Source organism: Xyrauchen texanus, chromosome 19, assembly GCF_025860055.1.
Source record: "Xyrauchen texanus isolate HMW12.3.18 chromosome 19, RBS_HiC_50CHRs, whole genome shotgun sequence".
Lineage (NCBI taxonomy): Eukaryota > Metazoa > Chordata > Actinopteri > Cypriniformes > Catostomidae > Xyrauchen > Xyrauchen texanus.
Genome location: NC_068294.1, coordinates 43,039,577 through 43,061,329, shown reverse-complemented (window position 1 = coordinate 43,061,329; position 21,753 = coordinate 43,039,577). Strand labels below are relative to the sequence as shown.

General features: G+C 41.3%; 2 protein-coding genes across 2 annotated transcripts; both read left to right on the top strand.

Moving 5' to 3' along the window:
* Nucleotides 1–1,094: 1,094 nt before the first annotated feature.
* Nucleotides 1,095–17,140, top strand: LOC127659820 (uncharacterized). Its single transcript, XM_052149767.1, has 6 exons — nt 1,095–3,648; nt 4,325–6,781; nt 7,332–9,812; nt 10,757–13,238; nt 13,878–16,318; nt 17,066–17,140. The coding sequence occupies exons 1-6, from the start codon at nt 1,225–1,227 to the stop codon at nt 17,138–17,140; spliced, it is 12,360 nt and encodes a 4,119-aa protein (XP_052005727.1). The 5' UTR covers nt 1,095–1,224.
* Nucleotides 17,141–17,661: 521 nt separating this feature from the next.
* On the top strand, nt 17,662–21,740 carry LOC127659819 (protocadherin beta-16). The gene is made up of 2 exons (XM_052149766.1): nt 17,662–20,251; nt 21,693–21,740. The coding sequence occupies exons 1-2, from the start codon at nt 17,852–17,854 to the stop codon at nt 21,738–21,740; spliced, it is 2,448 nt and encodes an 815-aa protein (XP_052005726.1). The 5' UTR covers nt 17,662–17,851.
* The last annotated feature ends 13 nt before the right edge of the window (nt 21,741–21,753 follow it).

Below are 21,753 nucleotides of genomic sequence, written 5' to 3'. Positions count from 1 at the left end.
ATGTCTTTGTGCTCTCTCCTTTTGCTGCAGTAGAGTGGCACTATGCTTTAAGGCAAGACTGTGCCCCAGTTTTACAGCATTAAAATGCACAAGACTGTTTGAAACACACACAGTCTGAATAATGCAGTGTCACTGCAGTGTGTGTGCATGAATATGCAACAACATTCAGTGCTTCTCATGTATTATGCATCCATAGCATGTTAGTATCAAATGCAGAACCCAAACCACATACCAGCACACTACTACACAAATGTATCTATGCAATTGCAGCTGCCTTAATTGTTGTCAAATAATATTCATATTCATTTATTCACTTTATAATAGTTTCATAATGCAGACATTTATACTGGAGAAATTTGTTATTTGTTTTACCATCTACCAGGGTGTAAATGTTGTAATCTCAATTCTACACACATAGATTAAGCTTTTTTTAGCCTAGATGGCACATAGAGGATGACTGTGTCTCTTTCTGGTTATCCAGCTGCATCAATTTTCATCCTCTCATACAGTATGTAGGTCATGGTCCAGCACAGATTGCAGCATAACATCACATTTGACTGGCTGGATATAACATGCTCTTTCCCTTTAAAGAGGTGTAGGATACTGGCAGTTCTAGACTGGTCTAAAATATTATAAATATTACTCAGAGTCTTTTTAAACATTTCAAATGTTGCATAGGCCCAAATTCCCCAAAAGGTATTTAGACACCCTCAAGTTAAACTTACCCTGTAAATGGCATATCTATTGTGAGAAATACTATAATTGTCAGATGTCACGTTGGTCTGACTTGGGTTAGATTTAGGGGCAATGCCCACTGCACTAGTATTTGAATCAGGATGAATTAGTTCAAACACTCGCTTGTGTTTCTGTCCATTAATCGCAAAACATAAATGCAACTTATGTGTCCAGAAATCTCTAGAAACTCACATTGTGCTCTCATCAAACAACCACTCCCTTTCTGCCCTGATGCTAGCCTGTCCTATACTGCTGTTGTGCGTCTTATCGACGGTGAGAGGTGCTGTTGTCCAGGGAGATGATAGTGTGCAAAAGGGCTGGATATAGAAGACATACGTCATAGAGGATAGAGAGAAAGACGACGCGCTGTTCTTTGTACTTACAAAAGGCTCTCAATCTAATGAGACGATAAAACGAACCTATTTAAATGGTTGGACTTTCAAAAACTGGAGGTGTATATCTGCATTTTGTTTGGATTACTACATTGGCATGATGTGGAATAACAAAGGATTCATTCCACAAAGGCAGAGTGTAAAATGGCAAGCAAGGCTCTCCATTGTCCTTTTATGTGCGCTGAGCGCCGTGACCGGGCAAATTCGTTACTCCATTCCAGAAGAAATGAGGCCAGGATTGTTTGTCGGAGATGTGGCGAAGGATCTCGGTTTGGATGTAAAAAGGTTGGTGTCTGGTCGCGCACGTCTTGTTATTGATGATAGTAGGCAATATGTCGAGCTGAACCGTAACAAAGGACACTTGGTGGTAAAAGAGAGAATAGACAGAGAGCAGCTCTGTGGACAAAAATCTCCGTGTAGTTTCGGTCTTGAGATTTTGCTTGAAAACCCTCTCGAGTTTTTCTCGATTACTGTCGAGATTCAGGACATCAATGATCACGCGCCTGTTTTCTCACAGAAAGAAATGATTCTCGAGATTAGCGAGTCCGCCCCTATAGACAGCATTTTCTTGTTGGATACAGCAGCGGATCCAGATGTTGGTTTGAATTCTCTGCAGAGCTATAGTCTGAAACCTACAGATTATTTTGCTTTAAAGCAACACACACGTTCAGACGGAAGCAAGTATGCAGAAATGGTTTTGCAGTCTGTGCTGGACCGAGAGAAACAGAGCGAACATTCACTGGTATTAACGGCTATTGATGGTGGAGACCCTCCACGGTCTGGAACCATTAAAATAATAGTTACTCTCATTGATGTCAACGATAATGCACCAATATTTACTGAGTCGATGTATAAAGCAAATACAGCTGAGGACGCAGTAAAGGGGACATTGATAACTAAAGTAAGTGCATCTGATGCAGATGAAGGTTATAATGGCAATGTGACGTATTCATTTACGTACATTGGAGAGGACGCAGCGCAGGTCTTTCAAATCAATCCGCATACAGGGGAAATCAACCTTATCGGAAATTTAGATTTTGAATCTATTCAGCATTACGAAATTAACCTTCAGGCAAAAGACCCCGGGGGTCTTGCAGGTGCTAGTAAACTGATTATAGATGTTTTAGACGCAAATGACAACAGTCCGGTTATAACTATGACGTCATTTTCGGGAAAGATCCAAGAGGATTCTCCACCCGGCACGGTTGTAGCTTTGATAAGCGTCCAGGATTTGGACTCCGGTAAAAATGGACAAGTCCGCTTAAGCGTAGAGCAAAACTCTCCTTTTGCAATTAAACCATCGCCGCGAAAGTACTACACTTTGGTAACCGATGCGCCGCTTGACCGAGAAAAAGTGTCCGGTTATAATCTGACTCTGGTGGCATCAGACGAGGGCACCCCCTCATTGTTTAGTAAAAAATCTATTTCTCTAGATATCACTGATATTAATGATAATGCACCAGTCTTTAGTCAGCGTGAATATAAAACACATATATTAGAGAATAATTCTCCCGGCGTTTCTCTGCTGACTCTTCAAGCAACGGACCCTGATGCAGGGCAAAACGCGCGTGTCGCATATTATCTTATAGATACGGATGTAAACGGTTCTCCTGTCTCAACATACTTCTCTGTTAACGCAGACAATGGAATTATCCACGCGGTCCGATCGTTCGATTTCGAGCAGATGAAAGCGTTTAAAATACACGTGAGAGCGCTGGATGGCGGGTCTCCACCTCTCGGTTCTAATGCTACAGTTCTGATATACATTCAAGATCAGAATGACAACGCGCCTCAGGTTCTGTATCCGGTCCAGTCTGGTGCTTCTGTGGTGGCTGAAATAGTGCCTCGTTCGGCAGATGTGGGTTATCTGGTCACTAAAGTGGTGGCTGTTGATGTGGACTCTGGACAGAATGCCTGGCTCTCATATAAACTGCAGAAAGCCACAGACAGGGCGCTGTTTGAAGTGGGCTTACAGAATGGAGAAATAAGAACTGTACGTCAAGTGACAGATAAAGATGCTGTGAAACAAAGGCTCACTGTTGTAGTGGAGGACAACGGGCAGCCCTCTCGTTCAGCTACAGTCAATGTGAACGTGGCTGTGGCGGACAGCTTCCCTGAAGTGCTCTCCGAGTTCACTGACTTTACGCACGACAAGGAATACAACGACAACCTGACTTTTTATCTGGTCTTGGCCTTGGCTGCAGTCTCTTTTCTTTTCATAACATGTCTAGTCGTCATAATATCTGTTAAAATCTACAGATGGAGGCAATCTCGCTTGTATTATCAGTCTAGTCTCCCGGTTATTCCGTACTATCCGCCGCGTTACGCGGACTCCGTAGGCACAGGAACTCTGCAGCACGTGCATAATTACGAAATTTACAGAACCACTGACTCAAGGAAAAGTGATATTAAGTATCTCGGACCCATCAGTCAAAGTCTGGTGAGTGTGGATGCAAGTGGAACCGAAACTCTTCCAAAAGAGACACAAAACACTGACTACACTGAAGCAGGCAGCACACAGGTGAGTCAAAATGTGTCTGTACAAATGTGTGTTTTTTTTACAAATTTAAAAAAGTACAAATTTTAAGTACAAATTTTAGCTAATTTGTACTTATCGCTGTCCATGGTCCTGAAATATGGTCGCACCCTCACTTGGCTGATTATTTTGTGTGCAGCTGTGCGCTCTTCGCACAAATGATCAGATGCATTCTTATTAAAGTAGTTATTAATAGTTTTGTAGTTATTGGTTAGTGATGAATACTACATTTTGAAGGGATTGAATACCTTACAAAAATACCTTTTCTGTGTTCAGTTCTGCACTGACCACAATAGTTTTGTGAAATTGCTCTGCATGCAGTGATGATTGGAATGCAAGTCATATGTATTTGCTCATAGCATAGAGTGGGTAACGTGTTGTTATAACAACAGATGTTTTTATTTATTTTTAAATGCATTATTGCGTTATCAGTCTGTTTCGATTGCTTGCTTCTATATGGTTTGTACTCTGAGCGCCGCTGTGGAGCTGTGAATCTAAGTGAGTTAATGTCTCTGCATTAATTTACGTCATGTCTCTTCACTGGGGCGGAGGGTGGTGGAAAGGCAGGCAGATCTTAGAGGAGAAAGGCAGAAAAGGACGACAGATTATTAGTTTCTCTGATTTTTTTTTTTTTTAATTAATAGCTTTTGCATTCTGAACTGTTATTACCTGTTCTGTATTTAACTACCGAATATACGAGTCTTGTATCGCCATGATTATCAAACAGCATTCCTCGTCTGCGTGGATTCGCCGCCTGCTTTTGTTTTTTGTTTCATGTGAAGTGATTGAGGCTCAAGTTCGATACTCTATTCCAGAGGAAATGGTGGCCGGATCTATGATTGGTGATTTATCGAGAGATCTCGGACTGAGTGTTGGCAGACTAAAATCCGGCCGTGCTCGTGTCGCGTCGGAGGACAGCAGCGAGTTGATTCAGTTTCAGCCAGACAAAGGGATTCTGCTTGTGAAAAGGCGCATAGATCGAGAAGAACTCTGTGGAGAGAAATCACCGTGTAGCTTCAGCTTTGAGATCGTTCTTGAAAATCCAATGGAGTTATTCAGCGTCACAGTGGAAATACTGGATATTAACGACAATTCTCCCACTTTTCCGTCGAAAGAGATCACATTAGATGTAAGTGAATTGGCAATGGTTGGTGCACAGTTCATATTAGGCAGTGCGGTTGATCCCGATGTGGGTATAAATACACTTCAAAGTTACAGCCTTAAACCATCAACGCACTTTAGTCTAAAAGAGCAGACGCATTCTGACGGAAGTACGCACGCTGAAATGGTGCTCGACCGCCCGTTAGACAGAGAGCAGCAGGCGGAGATGAGGCTCACTCTGACCGCGGCTGATGGCGGCACTCCTCACCGCACTGGCACAGTGAGTATCCGTGTCATCATTCAGGACGCAAATGACAATGCGCCAATTTTTACACAAGCGGTATACAAAGCTTCCGTTGCAGAGAACTCTTCTAAGGGTACTCTTATTACTACTGTCTCTGCCAATGATAAAGACGAGGGAGCATTTGGCCATGTTACGTATTACCTTGATCAAATATCGCAAGCGAGCAGCGTGTTTACTCTTAATCCTGACAACGGAGAGATTCGAGTGCGTGGAGATATTGATTATGAGAAGACCAAGCAATACCAATTGACTGTAATGGCAAAAGACAGGGGTTCTCTGTCGAATGCATGTAAAGTTATTGTGGAAGTGACCGATGTGAATGATAACGTGCCAGTGATCAGCTTGACGTCGTTTTCGAATAGCATTGCAGAAGACTCGCCCACCGACACTACAGTTGCTATAATAAGTGTTAAAGATGCGGATTCAGGGAAGAATGGTCTTATAAGCTGCAGTATAAGCCCCTCTTTGCCTTTTAAGATGAAGTCTTCTCTGGCCAATTACTACACTTTAGTAACAGAAGGTCCTTTGGACCGCGAAACTGTCTCTGAATACAACATTACCATAACAGCGTCTGACCAGGGATCTCCATCATTGCGCAATAACAAGACACTTTTCGTCAGAATTAATGATGTCAACGATAATAATCCTGTTTTCGATAAAAGTGCCTATTCAGCCGTTATTGCTGAAAACAATCATCCGGGTCATTCAATCACGTGCGTTCATGCTCGGGATGGAGACTCAAAGCAAAATGCCAGAGTGGCTTACTTTCTTGAAGATGTGCAGATAAACGGTGAATCATTGTCCTCTCTTGTATCAATTAATGCTGAAACAGGTATTGTTTACGCCATGCGTTCATTTGACTATGAAAAAATGAAATCTTTTGAATTTAAAGTGAAAGCTCAGGACGGTGGTGCGCCTGCGCTTAGCAGCAGCGCACAAATTAAAATCGAAATTCAAGACCAGAATGACAACGCGCCTCAGGTTCTGTATCCTGTCCAGTCTGGTGCTTCTGTGGTGGCTGAAATAGTGCCTCGTTCGGCAGATGTGGGTTATCTGGTCACTAAAGTGGTGGCTGTTGATGTGGACTCTGGACAGAATGCCTGGCTCTCATATAAACTGCAGAAAGCCACAGACAGGGCGCTGTTTGAAGTGGGCTTACAGAATGGAGAAATAAGAACTGTACGTCAAGTGACAGATAAAGATGCTGTGAAACAAAGGCTCACTGTTGTAGTGGAGGACAACGGGCAGCCCTCTCGTTCAGCTACAGTCAATGTGAACGTGGCGGTGGCGGACAGCTTCCCTGAAGTGCTCTCCGAGTTCACTGACTTTACGCACGACAAGGAATACAACGACAACCTGACTTTTTATCTCGTCTTGGCCTTGGCTGCAGTCTCGTTTCTTTTCATAACATGTCTAGTCATCATAATATCTGTTAAAATCTTCAGATGGAGGCAATCTCGCTTGTATTATCAATCAAGTCTCCCAGTTATTCCGTACTATCCGCCGCGTTACGCAGACACCGTGGGCACAGGAACTCTGAAGCACGTGCATAATTATGAACTTTACAGCACGACAGATTCCAGAAAAAGTGACCTTAAGTTTGTCAGACCTGCTAGTCAGGGCGTGTTGATAGTGGACCCCAGTTCTACAGGTACAATGCAACGTGCGCCCAGCGAGAACAACATCATGGATGCACCAGAGTCATACATACAGGTGGGTGAAACAAATATTACACCATATAAAATGATTAAATAGCTTTCCAAGGTGTTTTCACGTTTTGAAATGTCCCTGTATGTGCTTCTGCCACGTGAAATCCTATTTCAGCACTCCTTGGATGGACAGCAACAGTTTGTGTTAATTTCGTAGATAATTGCACTCATCTGTCTAGTATAGTAGTAGTTTAATAATAAGAATAATAATAATACTTTTTGCCTTTTTACATCTTGTAGAATGTGAATTATACGATGTGCATCCTATCTATTATTGTTGTCCTTGATTATTTTGGAAGGGATTTCACTTTTCTCTGAGTTAATTGAAGTCCATTGCTTAGTCTTACTTTGAACAGCAAGGGCCGCTGTTGATCAGAGAAACATTGTATGGTGTGCTTTGTCATAGCGTAGTCTTTACCCCTCCTTATTGTCTTGCAAGCTTATGAGAGCGCAGTTGATTCGACGTTTTATTCATGGCTGTGTGTGCGAGGCACTAATGTTTGCAGTATTTTTCAGGATAACATTTTCCCCACAAAATCTTGGACTACAACAAGAAGCAACATTCATTGTATTTATTGTTTGTTTATCTTGTGATTATGGTGCAACGAGGCTGTTGGATGGCAGAATGCAATCGTCATTCTTTAGGATGGAAAATTCTGTGGCAGTTATCGGTGTTTTTTTCTTGTTACTGTTGCATTGCAAGTGGACAAATGCGATATTCGATTCCGGAGGAGATGAAGAAAGGCTCGCTCATTGGTAATGTCGCACAAGATCTGGGGCTCGATTTGAAAAGGCTTCGAGCGGGCCGAGCGCGTATCGTGACCGGAGAAAGCACTCAGTACGCAGAGCTGAAAACAGACAAAGGGATTCTAGTCGTGAGTGAGAGAATAGACCGAGAGCAGCTTTGCGGCGACATCACACCGTGCAGCTTCAGCTTCGAGATCATTCTAGAGAATCCAATGGAGCTGCACCCAGTTACTATTGAAGTTCTGGATGAAAATGATCACGCGCCATCGTTTCAGAACAAAGAATTGCAATTCGAAATCAGCGAGTCTGCAGCTCTGGGCTCGCGCTTTTTACTGGACAGTGCGGATGATCACGATGTAGGCGCGAACACACTGCAGAATTATATCTTATCCCCAAATAATCATTTCGTTTTAAAACAACACTCGAATCCAGACGGCAGTAAATACGCAGAAATGGTTTTACACAAAGTGTTAGACAGAGAGGAGTATCCTCATCTATCCTTGAAGCTGGTCGCTTTAGATGGCGGAAACCCGCAGAGGTCTGGCTCTGTTGTTATCGATGTTACAGTTCTGGATGCGAATGACAACGCTCCAGTATTTAACCAGACCGTTTATAGGGCATCTGTGATAGAAAATTCACCGAAGAGCACTTATATTACTACCGTTAATGCAACCGATGCTGACGCTGGCTCGAATGGGCGAATAACTTACAATTTTTATAAACAAAAAGGAACTGCTGCGCAGTTATTCAATATTGACAGCAACACGGGCGTAGTTTCTGTTGTTGGAGAAATTGATCACGAGAAAGATGCTAAATTTGAACTTACAGTCGAGGCGAGGGATCAGGGTGGTTTGACTGATTCGAGTAAAATTGTATTAGAAGTTAATGATGTAAACGATAATGCACCTGTAATTAATATAATGTCCTATTCAAGCACCGTTTCCGAAGATGCCCCTCCCGATACCACAGTTGCAATAATTAATGTTAAGGACTCAGACACTGATGATAATGGCAAAGTCAGTTGTTTTATCGAAGGATCTGAAGCTTTTACAATAAAATCAACTTTAAGAAATTATTACTCTTTGGTCACGAATGCTGTTTTAGATCGTGAAAAGATATCAGAGTACAACATTACTGTTACTGCGACTGATTCCGGAAATCCTCCTTTAACAAGCAGAAAAACATTTAATCTGAAGATAACTGATGTTAATGATAATGCCCCGGTTTTTCATGAAAATGTTTATAATGCATACTTGCAAGAGAATAATTCACCTGGTGTTTCGATCCTCAAAATCAAAGCTCATGATCCAGATGAAAACCAAAATGCTCGGATATCTTATATTCTAGAAGAAAGCGACCTGGGCGGGTCTCCTGTAGCAACATACGTTTCGGTTAACGCGGAGAGCGGGGTTGTACATGCAGTGCGTAATTTTGATTATGAGCTGATCAAAAACATTCATATAACTATTATAGCGCAGGATGGTGGCTCTCCTCCGCTTTGTAGCAACGTGACCGTGAACATTCTCATCCAAGACCAGAATGACAACGCGCCTCAGGTTCTGTATCCGGTCCAGTCTGGTGCTTCTGTGGTGGCTGAAATAGTTCCTCGTTCGGCAGATGTGGGTTATCTGGTCACTAAAGTGGTGGCTGTTGATGTGGACTCTGGACAGAATGCCTGGCTCTCATATAAACTGCAGAAAGCCACAGACAGGGCGCTGTTTGAAGTGGGCTTACAGAATGGAGAAATAAGAACTGTACGTCAAGTGACAGATAAAGATGCTGTGAAACAAAGGCTCACTGTTGTAGTGGAGGACAACGGGCAGCCCTCTCGTTCAGCTACAGTCAATGTGAACGTGGCGGTGGCGGACAGCTTCCCTGAAGTGCTCTCCGAGTTCACTGACTTTACGCACGACAAGGAAAACAACGACAACCTGACTTTGTATCTGGTCTTGGCCTTGGCTGCAGTCTCGTTTCTTTTCATAACATGTCTAGTCGTCATAATATCTGTTAAAATCTACAGATGGAGGCAATCTCGTCTGTATTACAAATCCAATCTCCCGGCTATCCCGTACTATCCGCCGCGTTACGCAGACACCATGGGCACAGGAACTTTGCAGCACGGATATAATTATGAAGTTTATAGGACGACTGATTCCAGAAGGAGTGACTGTAAGTTTGTGAGACCCGCAAGTCAGAACGTGTTGATAGTGGACTCCAATCCTACAAGAACGATGCAGCGCGCGCCCAACGAGAGAAACATACTTGATGAACAAGAGTCGCCGATAGAGGTTGGTGTCTCGTAAAAAAATGCAGTATATATATATATATATATATATATATATATATATATATATATATATATATATATATATATATATATATAATAACATGCTGTTTATGCATGCCTGTGGTTAAAATACAACTGAGTGTACACTAAGGGTCCGCAACATAGTCTATTGGCTGTTACATATACAGTAACCATCATTGTGCATTATAGTTCATCTGTTGCCTTTATCAAACATGGCTTGAATATTAGTCTCATATTCCTATTTTTCACCAATGATGTCCAACAGACTGAACAAGATGCGGCCATTCACAGAAAAGCCTGAATTAACTAATTATAGTCTTTTCTAGCGTTTTTTGTACTTTGCATCATGTGTTCTTATTTTCTTACTGAGCTTGCTTTTATTTTTTCAGCATTTTTATTTTTCTCATTTGCTATTGAGGTCACACTTTGAACTTGTATGTAGGTAGCACGTGCGTTGAAACTGGAGCTGAGGTTGCATTTAGAATACTTAGTATCATTGTTTTATTATTCTATTATTATTGTTTATTATTTTCTGTGCACGGTGATGACTATGACTTGTTTTGAACATCCACAATGTGTTTGCCAATGTTTTGTTTATGCAATACTGCTGCTTCAACTACTCCGTAAAAAAAGGAAAACATTTATTTATTTACTTGTTGGAGATGCTTTTGGACTCTGAGGGCCGCTGTTGATCGTGGAAATATTTTGCATGCTGTATTTTGTCATGTCGAGGTGGCCCCTCCTAGTTTTGTGCGCAGATACAGTGCAGAATGACCCGTTACTCTGCATTTTCAGTGGGGTGTGCGTGGTGTGAACATTATGATTATTTTTAAATACCTTTGAGAAAAGGAGGATAATTCCTTGAATTTCACAGGACATTTATTTTTGTTTTTTTTCTAATCCCTAGTATTGTGATTATTCAAGAATTGTGATTGTTTTGCTGATTTTGCAATGCATAAGAAAGGATTTATGTCGCGTGGATGTGATGGAGGTTATTGCCTTTGTGGGCGAAGCTGGCGAGCCATCCTTGTGTTATTATATTTTTCTGTGGCAAGTGGACAAATGCGATATTCGATTCCGGAGGAGATGAAGAAAGGCTCGCTCATTGGTAATGTCGCACAAGATCTGGGGCTCGATTTGAAAAGGCTTCGAGCGGGCCGAGCGCGTATCGTGACCGGAGAAAGCACTCAGTACGCAGAGCTGAAAACAGACAAAGGGATTCTAGTCGTGAGTGAGAGAATAGACCGAGAGCAGCTTTGCGGCGACATCACACCGTGCAGCTTCAGCTTCGAGATCATTCTAGAGAATCCAATGGAGTTACACCCCATTACCGTCGAGATATTGGATGAAAATGATAACGCTCCTCATTTTAACAAAAAATACGTCAAATTAGAAATTAGCGAATCAGCTGTTCTGGGTGCGCGGTTTGTGTTGGAAAGCGCATATGACCCTGATGTTGGAATGAACGGTTTGCAAAGCTACGTTTTAACACCGACTGACAGTTTTATTTTAAAACAACACTCAAATCCGGATGGCAGTATCTATCCGGAGATGATTCTTCAGACGTCCTTAGACAGGGAGGTAAAGCCTCATCATTCTCTAAAGCTGATAGCAGTGGACGGAGGAAATCCGCAGAGGTCTGGTACCGTTGATATTGATGTCACTGTGTTAGATGTAAACGACAATTCTCCGGTTTTTAATCAAACCGTGTATAAAGCAAACGTAATGGAGAATGCGCCTGAAGGAACGCTCATCATCACAGTAAACGCAAGTGATGCAGATAGCAGCTCCAACGGAATAATTGCATATTTCCTGTCAAATACGAAGGGTGATGTTGCAACTCTTTTGCGCATTGATGAGAAAACGGGTGAAATTTCAGTCTCTGGAGAGATAGATTACGAAAAATATAAAAGGTTTGAGGTTAGAATCGAAGCCAGAGATCAGGGTGGCTTAACAGACTCGTGTAAGCTTATTGTGGAAGTAATAGACATTAATGACAATGCACCGACCATTAATATTATGTCATTCACTAACAATATCGCTGAGGACTCCGCTCCAGACACGACTATCGCTATATTAAATGTCAAGGATTTAGATTCGGATGACAATGGTAAAGTCAGTTGTTTTATAGATGGCATTGTACCTTTTAAAATTATTTCGTCACTAAGAAGTTATTATACTTTAGTCACGGATGCTATTTTGGACCGTGAAACAACTTCAGAGTACAATATCACAGTAATAGCTACAGACTCAGGCAGATCTCCTCTATCCACAAGGAACATTTTTAATGTAAAGGTAACTGATGTTAATGATAATGCACCCTTTTTTACAGAGAGAGTTTTTAATGCATACCTCTCAGAAAACAACCCCTCTAGTGTTTCAATTATCAGTGTCAAAGCTCATGATCCAGATGAAAACCAAAATGCTCGGATATCTTATATACTAGAAGAAAGCCAACTGGGCGGGTCTCCTGTAGCAACATATGTTTCGGTTAACGCGGAGAGCGGGGTTGTGCATGCAGTACGTTCTTTTGATTATGAGCTGATCAAAAACATTCATATAACTATTATAGCGCAGGATGGTGGCTCTCCTCCTCTTTGTAGCAACGTGACCGTGAACATTCTCATCCAAGACCAGAATGACAACGCGCCTCAGGTTCTGTATCCGGTCCAGTCTGGTGCTTCTGTGGTGGCTGAAATAGTGCCTCGTTCGGCAGATGTGGGTTATCTGGTCACTAAAGTGGTGGCTGTTGATGTGGACTCTGGACAGAATGCCTGGCTCTCATATAAACTGCAGAAAGCCACAGACAGGGCGCTGTTTGAAGTGGGCTTACAGAATGGAGAAATAAGAACTGTACGTCAAGTGACAGATAAAGATGCTGTGAAACAAAGGCTCACTGTTGTAGTGGAGGACAACGGGCAGCCCTCTCGTTCAGCTACAGTCAATGTGAACGTGGCGGTGGCGGACAGCTTTCCTGAAGTGCTCTCCGAGTTCACTGACTTTACGCACGACAAGGAATACAACGACAACCTGACTTTTTATCTCGTCTTGGCCTTGGCTGCAGTCTCGTTTCTTTTCATAACATGTCTAGTCGTCATAATATCTGTTAAAATCTACAGATGGAGGCAATCTCGCTTGTATTATCAATCAAGTCTCCCAGTTATTCCGTACTATCCGCCGCATTACGCAGACACCTTGGGCACAGGGACGCTGAAGCACGTGCGTAATTATGAACTTTACAGCACGACAGATTCCAGAAAAAGTGACCTTAAGTTTGTCAGACCTGCTAGTCAGGGTGTGTTGATAGTGGACCCCAGTTCTACAGGTACAATGCAACGTGCGCCCAGCGAGAACAACATCATGGATGCACCAGATTCATCGTTACAGGTGAGTGTCTCACAAGATGGTAGTAATTAGCAGCCTATGCATGAGGAAAAAGTGCCATAACCTATAGATTATATTCTTAACTGTCATACTTGTTTTGTTATTATTAGTATTATTTATTATGAGCTTCTTGCACTTTTTTGGTGTTAGGATTAATTGATGACATAGTGTAAAACGTGACTGCTTTATCACAGTTGCTCGTCTCGTTTTCAGCACTCACTGCTTGGACAGCGACATTTTCCTTTTTTGCAGTTTTACCCTAACAGAAGAGGTAAAAACACACTATCGATGCTAAATTACAGTAATTGTATTTAGTTATATTTCTTTAGTTTGAAGTGCACACATTCGTCTCCTAAAATACCTGACACTTATAAACACATATATATCTTATGAATTGTTGTCATTGTGTTGGTATTATTTTTAGACTCTAGAGGCCGCTGTTGCTCAGTGAAATGCTTTCTTTACAGCAAGCTTGTCATTTCATAAGCAAGGTCCCACCCCATCTGCGCGCTCTGACGCAAAGGGGAGAGTCTCGCTTTGTGTTTCATTCGTTGCGTGTTGGTGAGAGGGTGACAATTGCTGCCCTTTCCGTTTAAAACAAATACAAATCTCACTGGATTTTGAAAGGATTGTTGGAGTTTGTTTTTCACCCTGTAAAACAATATGGCTATTCGCGATATTTGTCCAAATGGATGTGCTTGGTGCCGTGTTTTCTTCCTACGGCAGTGGCAAGTATTATTTTTCATCTCGATCTGCTCTCCTTTTGCCATCTCTCAAATCCGGTACTCCATTCCTGAAGAAATGTCTAAAGGCTCGCTCATTGGTAATGTCGCACAAGATCTGGGGCTCGATTTGAAAAGGCTTCGAGCGGGCCGAGCGCGTATCGTGACCGGAGAAAGCACTCAGTACGCAGAGCTGAAAACAGACAAAGGGATTCTAGTCGTGAGTGAGAGAATAGACCGAGAGCAGCTTTGCGGCGACATCACACCGTGCAGCTTCAGCTTCGAGATCATTCTAGAGAATCCAATTGAACTGCACCAGGTAACCGTAGAAATCATAGACGTAAATGATAATTCCCCTGCATTCGAGAAAAACAAAATTAATTTTGAAATAAGCGAATCTGCGACACTTGGTTCCAGATTTGCATTAGAGAGTGCACATGATCCTGATGTAGAATTGAATTCGTTGCAAAATTATATTCTCACAAGGAACGATTATTTCGTTTTAAAACAGCATTTGAATCCCGATGGTAGTAGATATGTCGAAATGGTTCTTGATAAAGCGTTAGACAGGGAGGAGCATCCTCAACTCTCTCTGAAGCTAATCGCTGCTGATGGCGGAAACCCGCAGAGGTCTGGCTCTGTTAATATCGATGTTACTGTTTTAGATGCGAATGACAACGCGCCTGTGTTTAACCAAACCGTATATAAAGCATCTGTGATAGAAAATGCACCGAAGGGGACTTACATTACTACCGTTAATGCCACCGATGCTGATAGTGGATCAAACGGGCATTTAATGTTTTCCTTCTCTGACCTGAAAGAACATTCGAGAGATATTTTTAGCATCGATGAAAACACCGGTTTGGTGTCTGTTTTAGGAAATATTGATTTTGAAAAAGACAAACGTTTTGAAATCAGAGTCAAAGCAACAGACCAGGGGGGTTTAACAAGCACTAGTAAGCTTGTAATTGAAATTATGGATGTAAATGATAATGCGCCTGTAATTAACATCATGTCTCTCTCGAGCCCGTTGTCAGAAGATGCGCCAACAGGTACTACTATTGCGGTGATTAATATTAAAGATTCGGACTCTGGTAGAAATGGACAGGTCACGTGCTCTATTGATCGACATCTCCCATTTACTATCAAATCATCCCTCTCTAACTATTATAATTTAATCACCGACGCCTTTCTCGACCGAGAAACTCAGTCGGAATATAATATAACCGTAACAGCGACCGATTCTGGATCACCTGGACTCTCCAGCTCTATGACTCTGCGGCTAATGGTTTCTGACGTTAACGATAACGCGCCAGTTTTTGAGCGAAATAGCTATTCCACACACGTGCCTGAAAATAACGCGCCAGGTATGTCCATATACAGTGTGACGGCGCGAGATTTAGACTGGAATCAAAACTCAAGAGTTTCATATTTTTTAGAAGATACTTATATTGGAGGATCGCCGATTTCCTCTTGCGTGTCCATAAACTCCGAGAATGGCGTGTTGCATGCGGTTCGCTCGTTTGATTATGAGCAAATTAAACAGCTTAGTTTCGTTGTAAAAGCGCAAGACGGAGGCTCGTCCCCTCTGAGCAGCAACGTGACAATGACGATTATTATTCAAGACGAGAATGACAACGCGCCTCAGGTTCTGTATCCGGTCCAGTCCGGTGCTTCTGTGGTGGCTGAAATAGTGCCTCGTTCGGCAGATGTGGGTTATCTGGTCACTAAAGTGGTGGCTGTTGATGTGGACTCTGGACAGAATGCCTGGCTCTCATATAAACTGCAGAAAGCCACAGACAGGGCGCTGTTTGAAGTGGGCTTACAGAATGGAGAAATAAGAACTGTACGTCAAGTGACAGATAAAGATGCTGTGAAACAAAGGCTCACTGTTGTAGTGGAGGACAACGGGCAGCCCTCTCGTTCAGCTACAGTCAATGTGAACGTGGCGGTGGCGGACAGCTTCCCTGAAGTGCTCTCCGAGTTCACTGACTTTACGCACGACAAGGAATACAACGACAACCTGACTTTTTATCTCGTCTTGGCCTTGGCTGTAGTTTCCTTTCTCTTTATCGTGTCCATCATAGCCATACTGTCAGTCAAATGCTACAGATGGAGACGTGAGCGGATGTATTTCAAATCTGGCGGGAATCTGCCGGTTATTCCGTATTATCCGCCTCTTTACGCAGACGTAGGGGGCACAGGAACTTTACAGCACGTGTACAATTATGAGGTTTGCAGAACCACTGACTCCAGAAAGAGTGATCTGAAATACGTCAGACCTTGCAGTGAGAGCATCATTAGTCTGGACACCAGTGGAGCACAGACACTCCCGCATGCGCAGAGAGACAAACTGACCAATGACGATTCTTTTGAACAGGTGAGGTTTTCTGTTTCTGTCTCTAGTGCAGCTTTGCGTTATTTATGTGTAGACTATGTGTTTGAGCTTTTGTGTTTTTAATGGGAATGGCCATAAATATGATAAATAGTATTACAAATATATAGGATTAATTATATAGGTAAATAAAATAAACATTTGATGTAATAACCAGTTTATTCCAAAGTTATAAATGTAATCTTTGGGCTAATTTTCTTCGGCAAGTACAACTGCGAAAAGGATATTCAGAGGATATGGATAAACCTTTGCATAACTTTAAATATTCATAATATTATATTTGATGATTAAGAAACTAAATTAACTACACGAAAAGCAAATAGGCTACTTAACTCAAAATAAAATGCTTAAAATAAATAATAAAAAATACTTGTGAGTTGGTCTACAAGCTTTCGAAAATGTTTCCAAACTCTTGATATGAATATGATTTTAATAATTCACCATACATATCTTAAAGTAAATATTAAGCAATTTAAAGAACAATTGGCCAGTCATGCACCACATAAGTGATCTTGGCAGCTCAAAAGGAAAAAGTAAAAAAACATCTAAAATTGGTTTGATGCCACTAAGCTAATTTCGTTGGTCATAACAGCAACAGCAATCAGACGTACTAAAAGCATCTGTATGTTGAGATGGAATCGACACAGTTTGATTTTTGGATGGTCACCATGTATTTGAAAATGAAAGCTTCGGATAATCATGAAGTATGTCATTTATATCTGTGTTTTTCAGCAGTTCTTCCACTCATACCCAAATTTGGGCTTCTGTGTTCTGCGCTTGTCTTTGATTCTCTGTCCATGGTGCTGAAATACATTGTGCGCATTTTTTCAGATCCTCCTTTTGACTGTCCATCACAGGCTCACATCTTTAACCTCTTTATGTCATTTCATGTTGTTTAAATTTCAGACCTCTTTTTATTCGTATTTGGATATAATTCTTATTCGAATAATAATCATTATAGTGGTGTTTTAGAGTTATTTTGGTATCAGCATGCATGTACATGTTTTTTTTTTTTGTGCCAAATGTCTCTTTCTATTTACACTTTTTTATTTAATTCTATTTTTGCCTAACTTCATGCACTCCTTTATGTTTGGAGATAATGCAGTTTTTAGTACATACATTTGGTTTACTTCTGCGCGTTTGGACCTTTTAAAGTTTTTTTTTATTATTGTTTATTTAAGATGAGCTATATTTGAGTTTAGTTTATTCTGTAGTTCATCAGAATGGACTCAAAGTGCCGCTGTTGGTCAATGTGTGACAGTTTAGAGAGCAGATCTGCAGCAGTTCCACCCCCATCATCTCCATATTATTATAGAGAGAGACGGAAGCTGAGCACACAGTCTGAAGAGGAGGAGAGATAACGCGAATCACGGAGAGAGAATTTAATGTGTTTTTCCTGGATTTACAGGCTTTTGTTTGAGTTCCTCTTTCTGTGGATTTATACCTGATTTCCTGCAGGTTTTCTGGATTTATTTAGTTGGATTCGAGCTTAATCTTCCCTTTGTGGTCTTCTGCAAAATGTCGGACAGAACAATGGCGCGGCAAGTACTGCTGTTGATTTGGTTTCTCTCTCTCAGTTCAGCTCTCGGGCAGGTCAGTTACTCCATTCCTGAGGAAATGGCGAAAGGCTCTTTAGTCGGTAACATAGCGCAGGATTTGGGTTTAGATTTAAAGAGACTGAAATCGGGTAAAGCCCGTATTTATACCGGAGACAGCGCTGAATACATCGAGCTGAATAAAGAAAGAGGAGTCCTCCTTATCAAAGAGAGAATAGACCGAGAGGCGCTATGCGGACAGACAACGCCTTGCGCACTACATTTCCAGATTATTCTGGAGAACCCGATGGAGTTTTACAGCGTCAACGTTGAAGTGATCGATATAAACGATAACCCTCCTCTCTTTAGTAAAAATAAAATGGTATTTGAAATAAGTGAGTTAGCGCTGAGTGGAGCGAGATTTGTTTTAGAGAGGGCCGTAGATGCGGATGTTGGCATCAACGGGCTTCAGAGCTACACCTTAAAACCCACCGACAATTTTATTTTAAAATCACATAGCCGATCAGGTGGTAATAAAAACGTTGAGATGGTGCTTCAGAAACAATTAGATCGCGAAAAACAGGACATTATTGTATTGGTTCTGACAGCGATGGATGGCGGCGACCCGCAAATGTCCGGCACAATAGAAATACACATTACTGTATTAGACGCCAATGATAATGCACCTGTGTGCTCCCAGTCCGTGTATAAGACAAGCGTGATCGAGAACTCTCCAAAAGGCATGATTTTATCAACAGTTAAAGCTTCAGACGCAGATGTAGGATCAAATGGATTAATCACTTACACATTATCGAACACCGCAGACGATGCAATGAAAATCGTTAGTATTGATGAAACTAATGGGTTGTTAACGGTAATCGGCGAAATTGATTTTGAAAAAAATAAGTTGTTTGAAATCGATGTGCAAGCTACAGATCAAGGTGGTCATTCTGATACATGCAAAGTAATTGTTGACGTAATTGATGCCAATGACAACAGTCCGGTGATTAACATGATGTCAAAATCAAGTGACATATCTGAAAATGCGAAATTAGGCACTGTCACTGCTATTATTAATGTTCAAGACATTGATTCTGGAGAAAATGGTAAAGTGCAGTGTACTGTTAAAGACAGTTTACCATTTACGCTTCGGTCAACGTCGAATAATTTCTTCAGTTTAGTCACAGATGGTGATTTAGATCGGGAGAGAGAGTCTGAGTATAACATCACTGTGACGTGCGCTGATGAGGGCGTGCCCTCTCTCTCCAGCAGCGTCACTCTCTCCTTACAGATATCAGATGTGAATGATAACGCGCCTGTGTTTGACAAGAGCTCATATGAGGCCTCTGTTCAAGAAAACAACACACCGGGTCTTTCCATATTCACAGTCAGAGCCAGAGACGCAGATTTTAACCAGAATGCCCGTGTGTCTTACATACTGGAGGACTCCTCTGTTAACGGAGTGCCCGTCTCCTCGTTGGTGTCCGTTAGTGCTGATAGTGGAGTCATACATGCAGTGCGATCTTTCGATTACGAGCAGATCAAAGATTTCCAGTTCCGCGTAAAAGCGCAAGACGGAGGCTCCCCTCCTCTCAGCAGCAACGTGAGTGTGAGAATCATTATTCAAGACCAGAATGACAACGCGCCTCAGGTTCTGTATCCGGTCCAGTCTGGTGCTTCTGTGGTGGCTGAAATAGTGCCTCGTTCGGCAGATGTGGGTTATCTGGTCACTAAAGTGGTGGCTGTTGATGTGGACTCTGGACAGAATGCCTGGCTCTCATATAAACTGCAGAAAGCCACAGACAGGGCGCTGTTTGAAGTGGGCTTACAGAATGGAGAAATAAGAACTGTACGTCAAGTGACAGATAAAGATGCTGTGAAACAAAGGCTCACTGTTGTAGTGGAGGACAACGGGCAGCCCTCTCGTTCAGCTACAGTCAATGTGAACGTGGCGGTGGCGGACAGCTTCCCTGAAGTGCTCTCCGAGTTCACTGACTTTACGCACGACAAGGAATACAACGACAACCTGACTTTTTATCTGGTCTTGGCCTTGGCTGTAGTTTCCTTTCTCTTTATCGTGTCCATCATAGCCATACTGTCAGTCAAATGCTACAGATGGAGACGTGAGCGGATGTATTACAAATCTGGCGCGAATCTGCCGGTTATTCCGTATTATCCGCCTCTTTACGCAGACGTAGGGGGCACAGGAACTTTACAGCACGTGTACAATTATGAGGTTTGCAGAACCACTGACTCCAGAAAGAGTGATCTGAAATACGTCAGACCTTGCAGTGAGAGCATCATTAGTCTGGACACCAGTGGAGCACAGACACTCCCGCATGCGCAGAGAGACAAACTGACCAATGACGATTCTTTTGATCAGGTGAGATTTTTGTTATCATTGTTTATTTTTGTAGTATCTTAAAACTCCGCATTGAAAAAAATGGATGGCTTCATTTGATTGTAGGGAAGCAATATCGACTCAATACATTTTTTGAACTAGATCTCGTCCTAAATTGAGGGGAAATTAAGCTAAGTATTCGGATAGGGGGAACAGAAAGATGTTTTATTGATTTTTCAATTTAGCAAAAATGTACATCTTTTAACTCGTATCGTTTATACCTTTCGCAACTTAATTTATATTTTACATGAAATTACAAGCTCTCATATTTAGGCATTTGTTTTCATAATGACATTGTTGACGGAATTTCGGATGAGAGAACCCCTGAATTGTGTCTACAATATTTTATTAATTATTATGTATTTTTCTTATTATTATTATTATTATTAAAAAAGTATTATAATTAATTTTATTTGTTTTATTTATTTGGCTTCCGGGTTTTCCAGCCGTTTATTTTCGATTAATGTAATTTTCTGACTTTTTTTCTTTTTATTAAATACTTAATTTTAGGATTAGCTTCGGCGTTTACTTGGCATTGCTAAATTAAACATTCAGGTACGTTTTCCACGGGTTTGAGTATTTATATGTAGTCTACTTGAAACTATTATGTATCCTACTTTTTTATTTTGTTTTAGTTAGAAGTTTAAATTATAAACAGCATTTTTGGCGGCTGCTGAATATATATTATATAGATCTATTAAGCCAATTAATACCATTCCTAATCATCAGAAACATCATCTAATTTTATTCCGTGTGACGTTATCGACGTTAAACACTGTTTATTTGTTTGCTACCTTCAATTCGCTTTGTTAATCATTTCTGAACCCTATGTGTGGTTATTTTATCGGTGCTTGTGAAGAAAGTGGTTAAAGAGCAACTTTAATCTTTGTACCTGGCCATGGTCCTGAAATGCTGTCAAACGAATTTCTGTCTTATTTTCTTACCTTTGTTTGATGCAGAATTTATAAGATCGCATAAGTCTTCTAAGTCTCCCAGCTTGTTTAAATTGACAACAATAAATAAATAAATAAATAAAGGCCACATTCCAATATATACAATATATTTATGGTTATTTTTTTCAGGCTTCTCCACCATTCCGTTCAGAAAATATGCACATTTGAACTAACAGAATGAACTGGAGGAGATATATCTTTACATCTTTGGTATTTACTGGGACTCATACAGTAGTTTCTCATTTTATAGAAATGTTTAATTGTGACTGTCATCCTAGAATGTTGTGTTTTATTCTTTATACAATGGAAGTGCATATAAAATACTTTTGATAATACAATTATTAGTGGATCTATTTTGGATATTTCTGTAGTTCATCAGAATGGACTCAAAGTGCCGCTGTTGTTCAGTGTGTGACAGTTTAGAGAGCAGATCTGCAGCAGTTCCACCCCCATCATCTCCATATTATTAGAGAGAGAGACGGAAGCTGAGCACACAGTCTGAAGAGGAGGAGAGATAACGCGAATCACGGA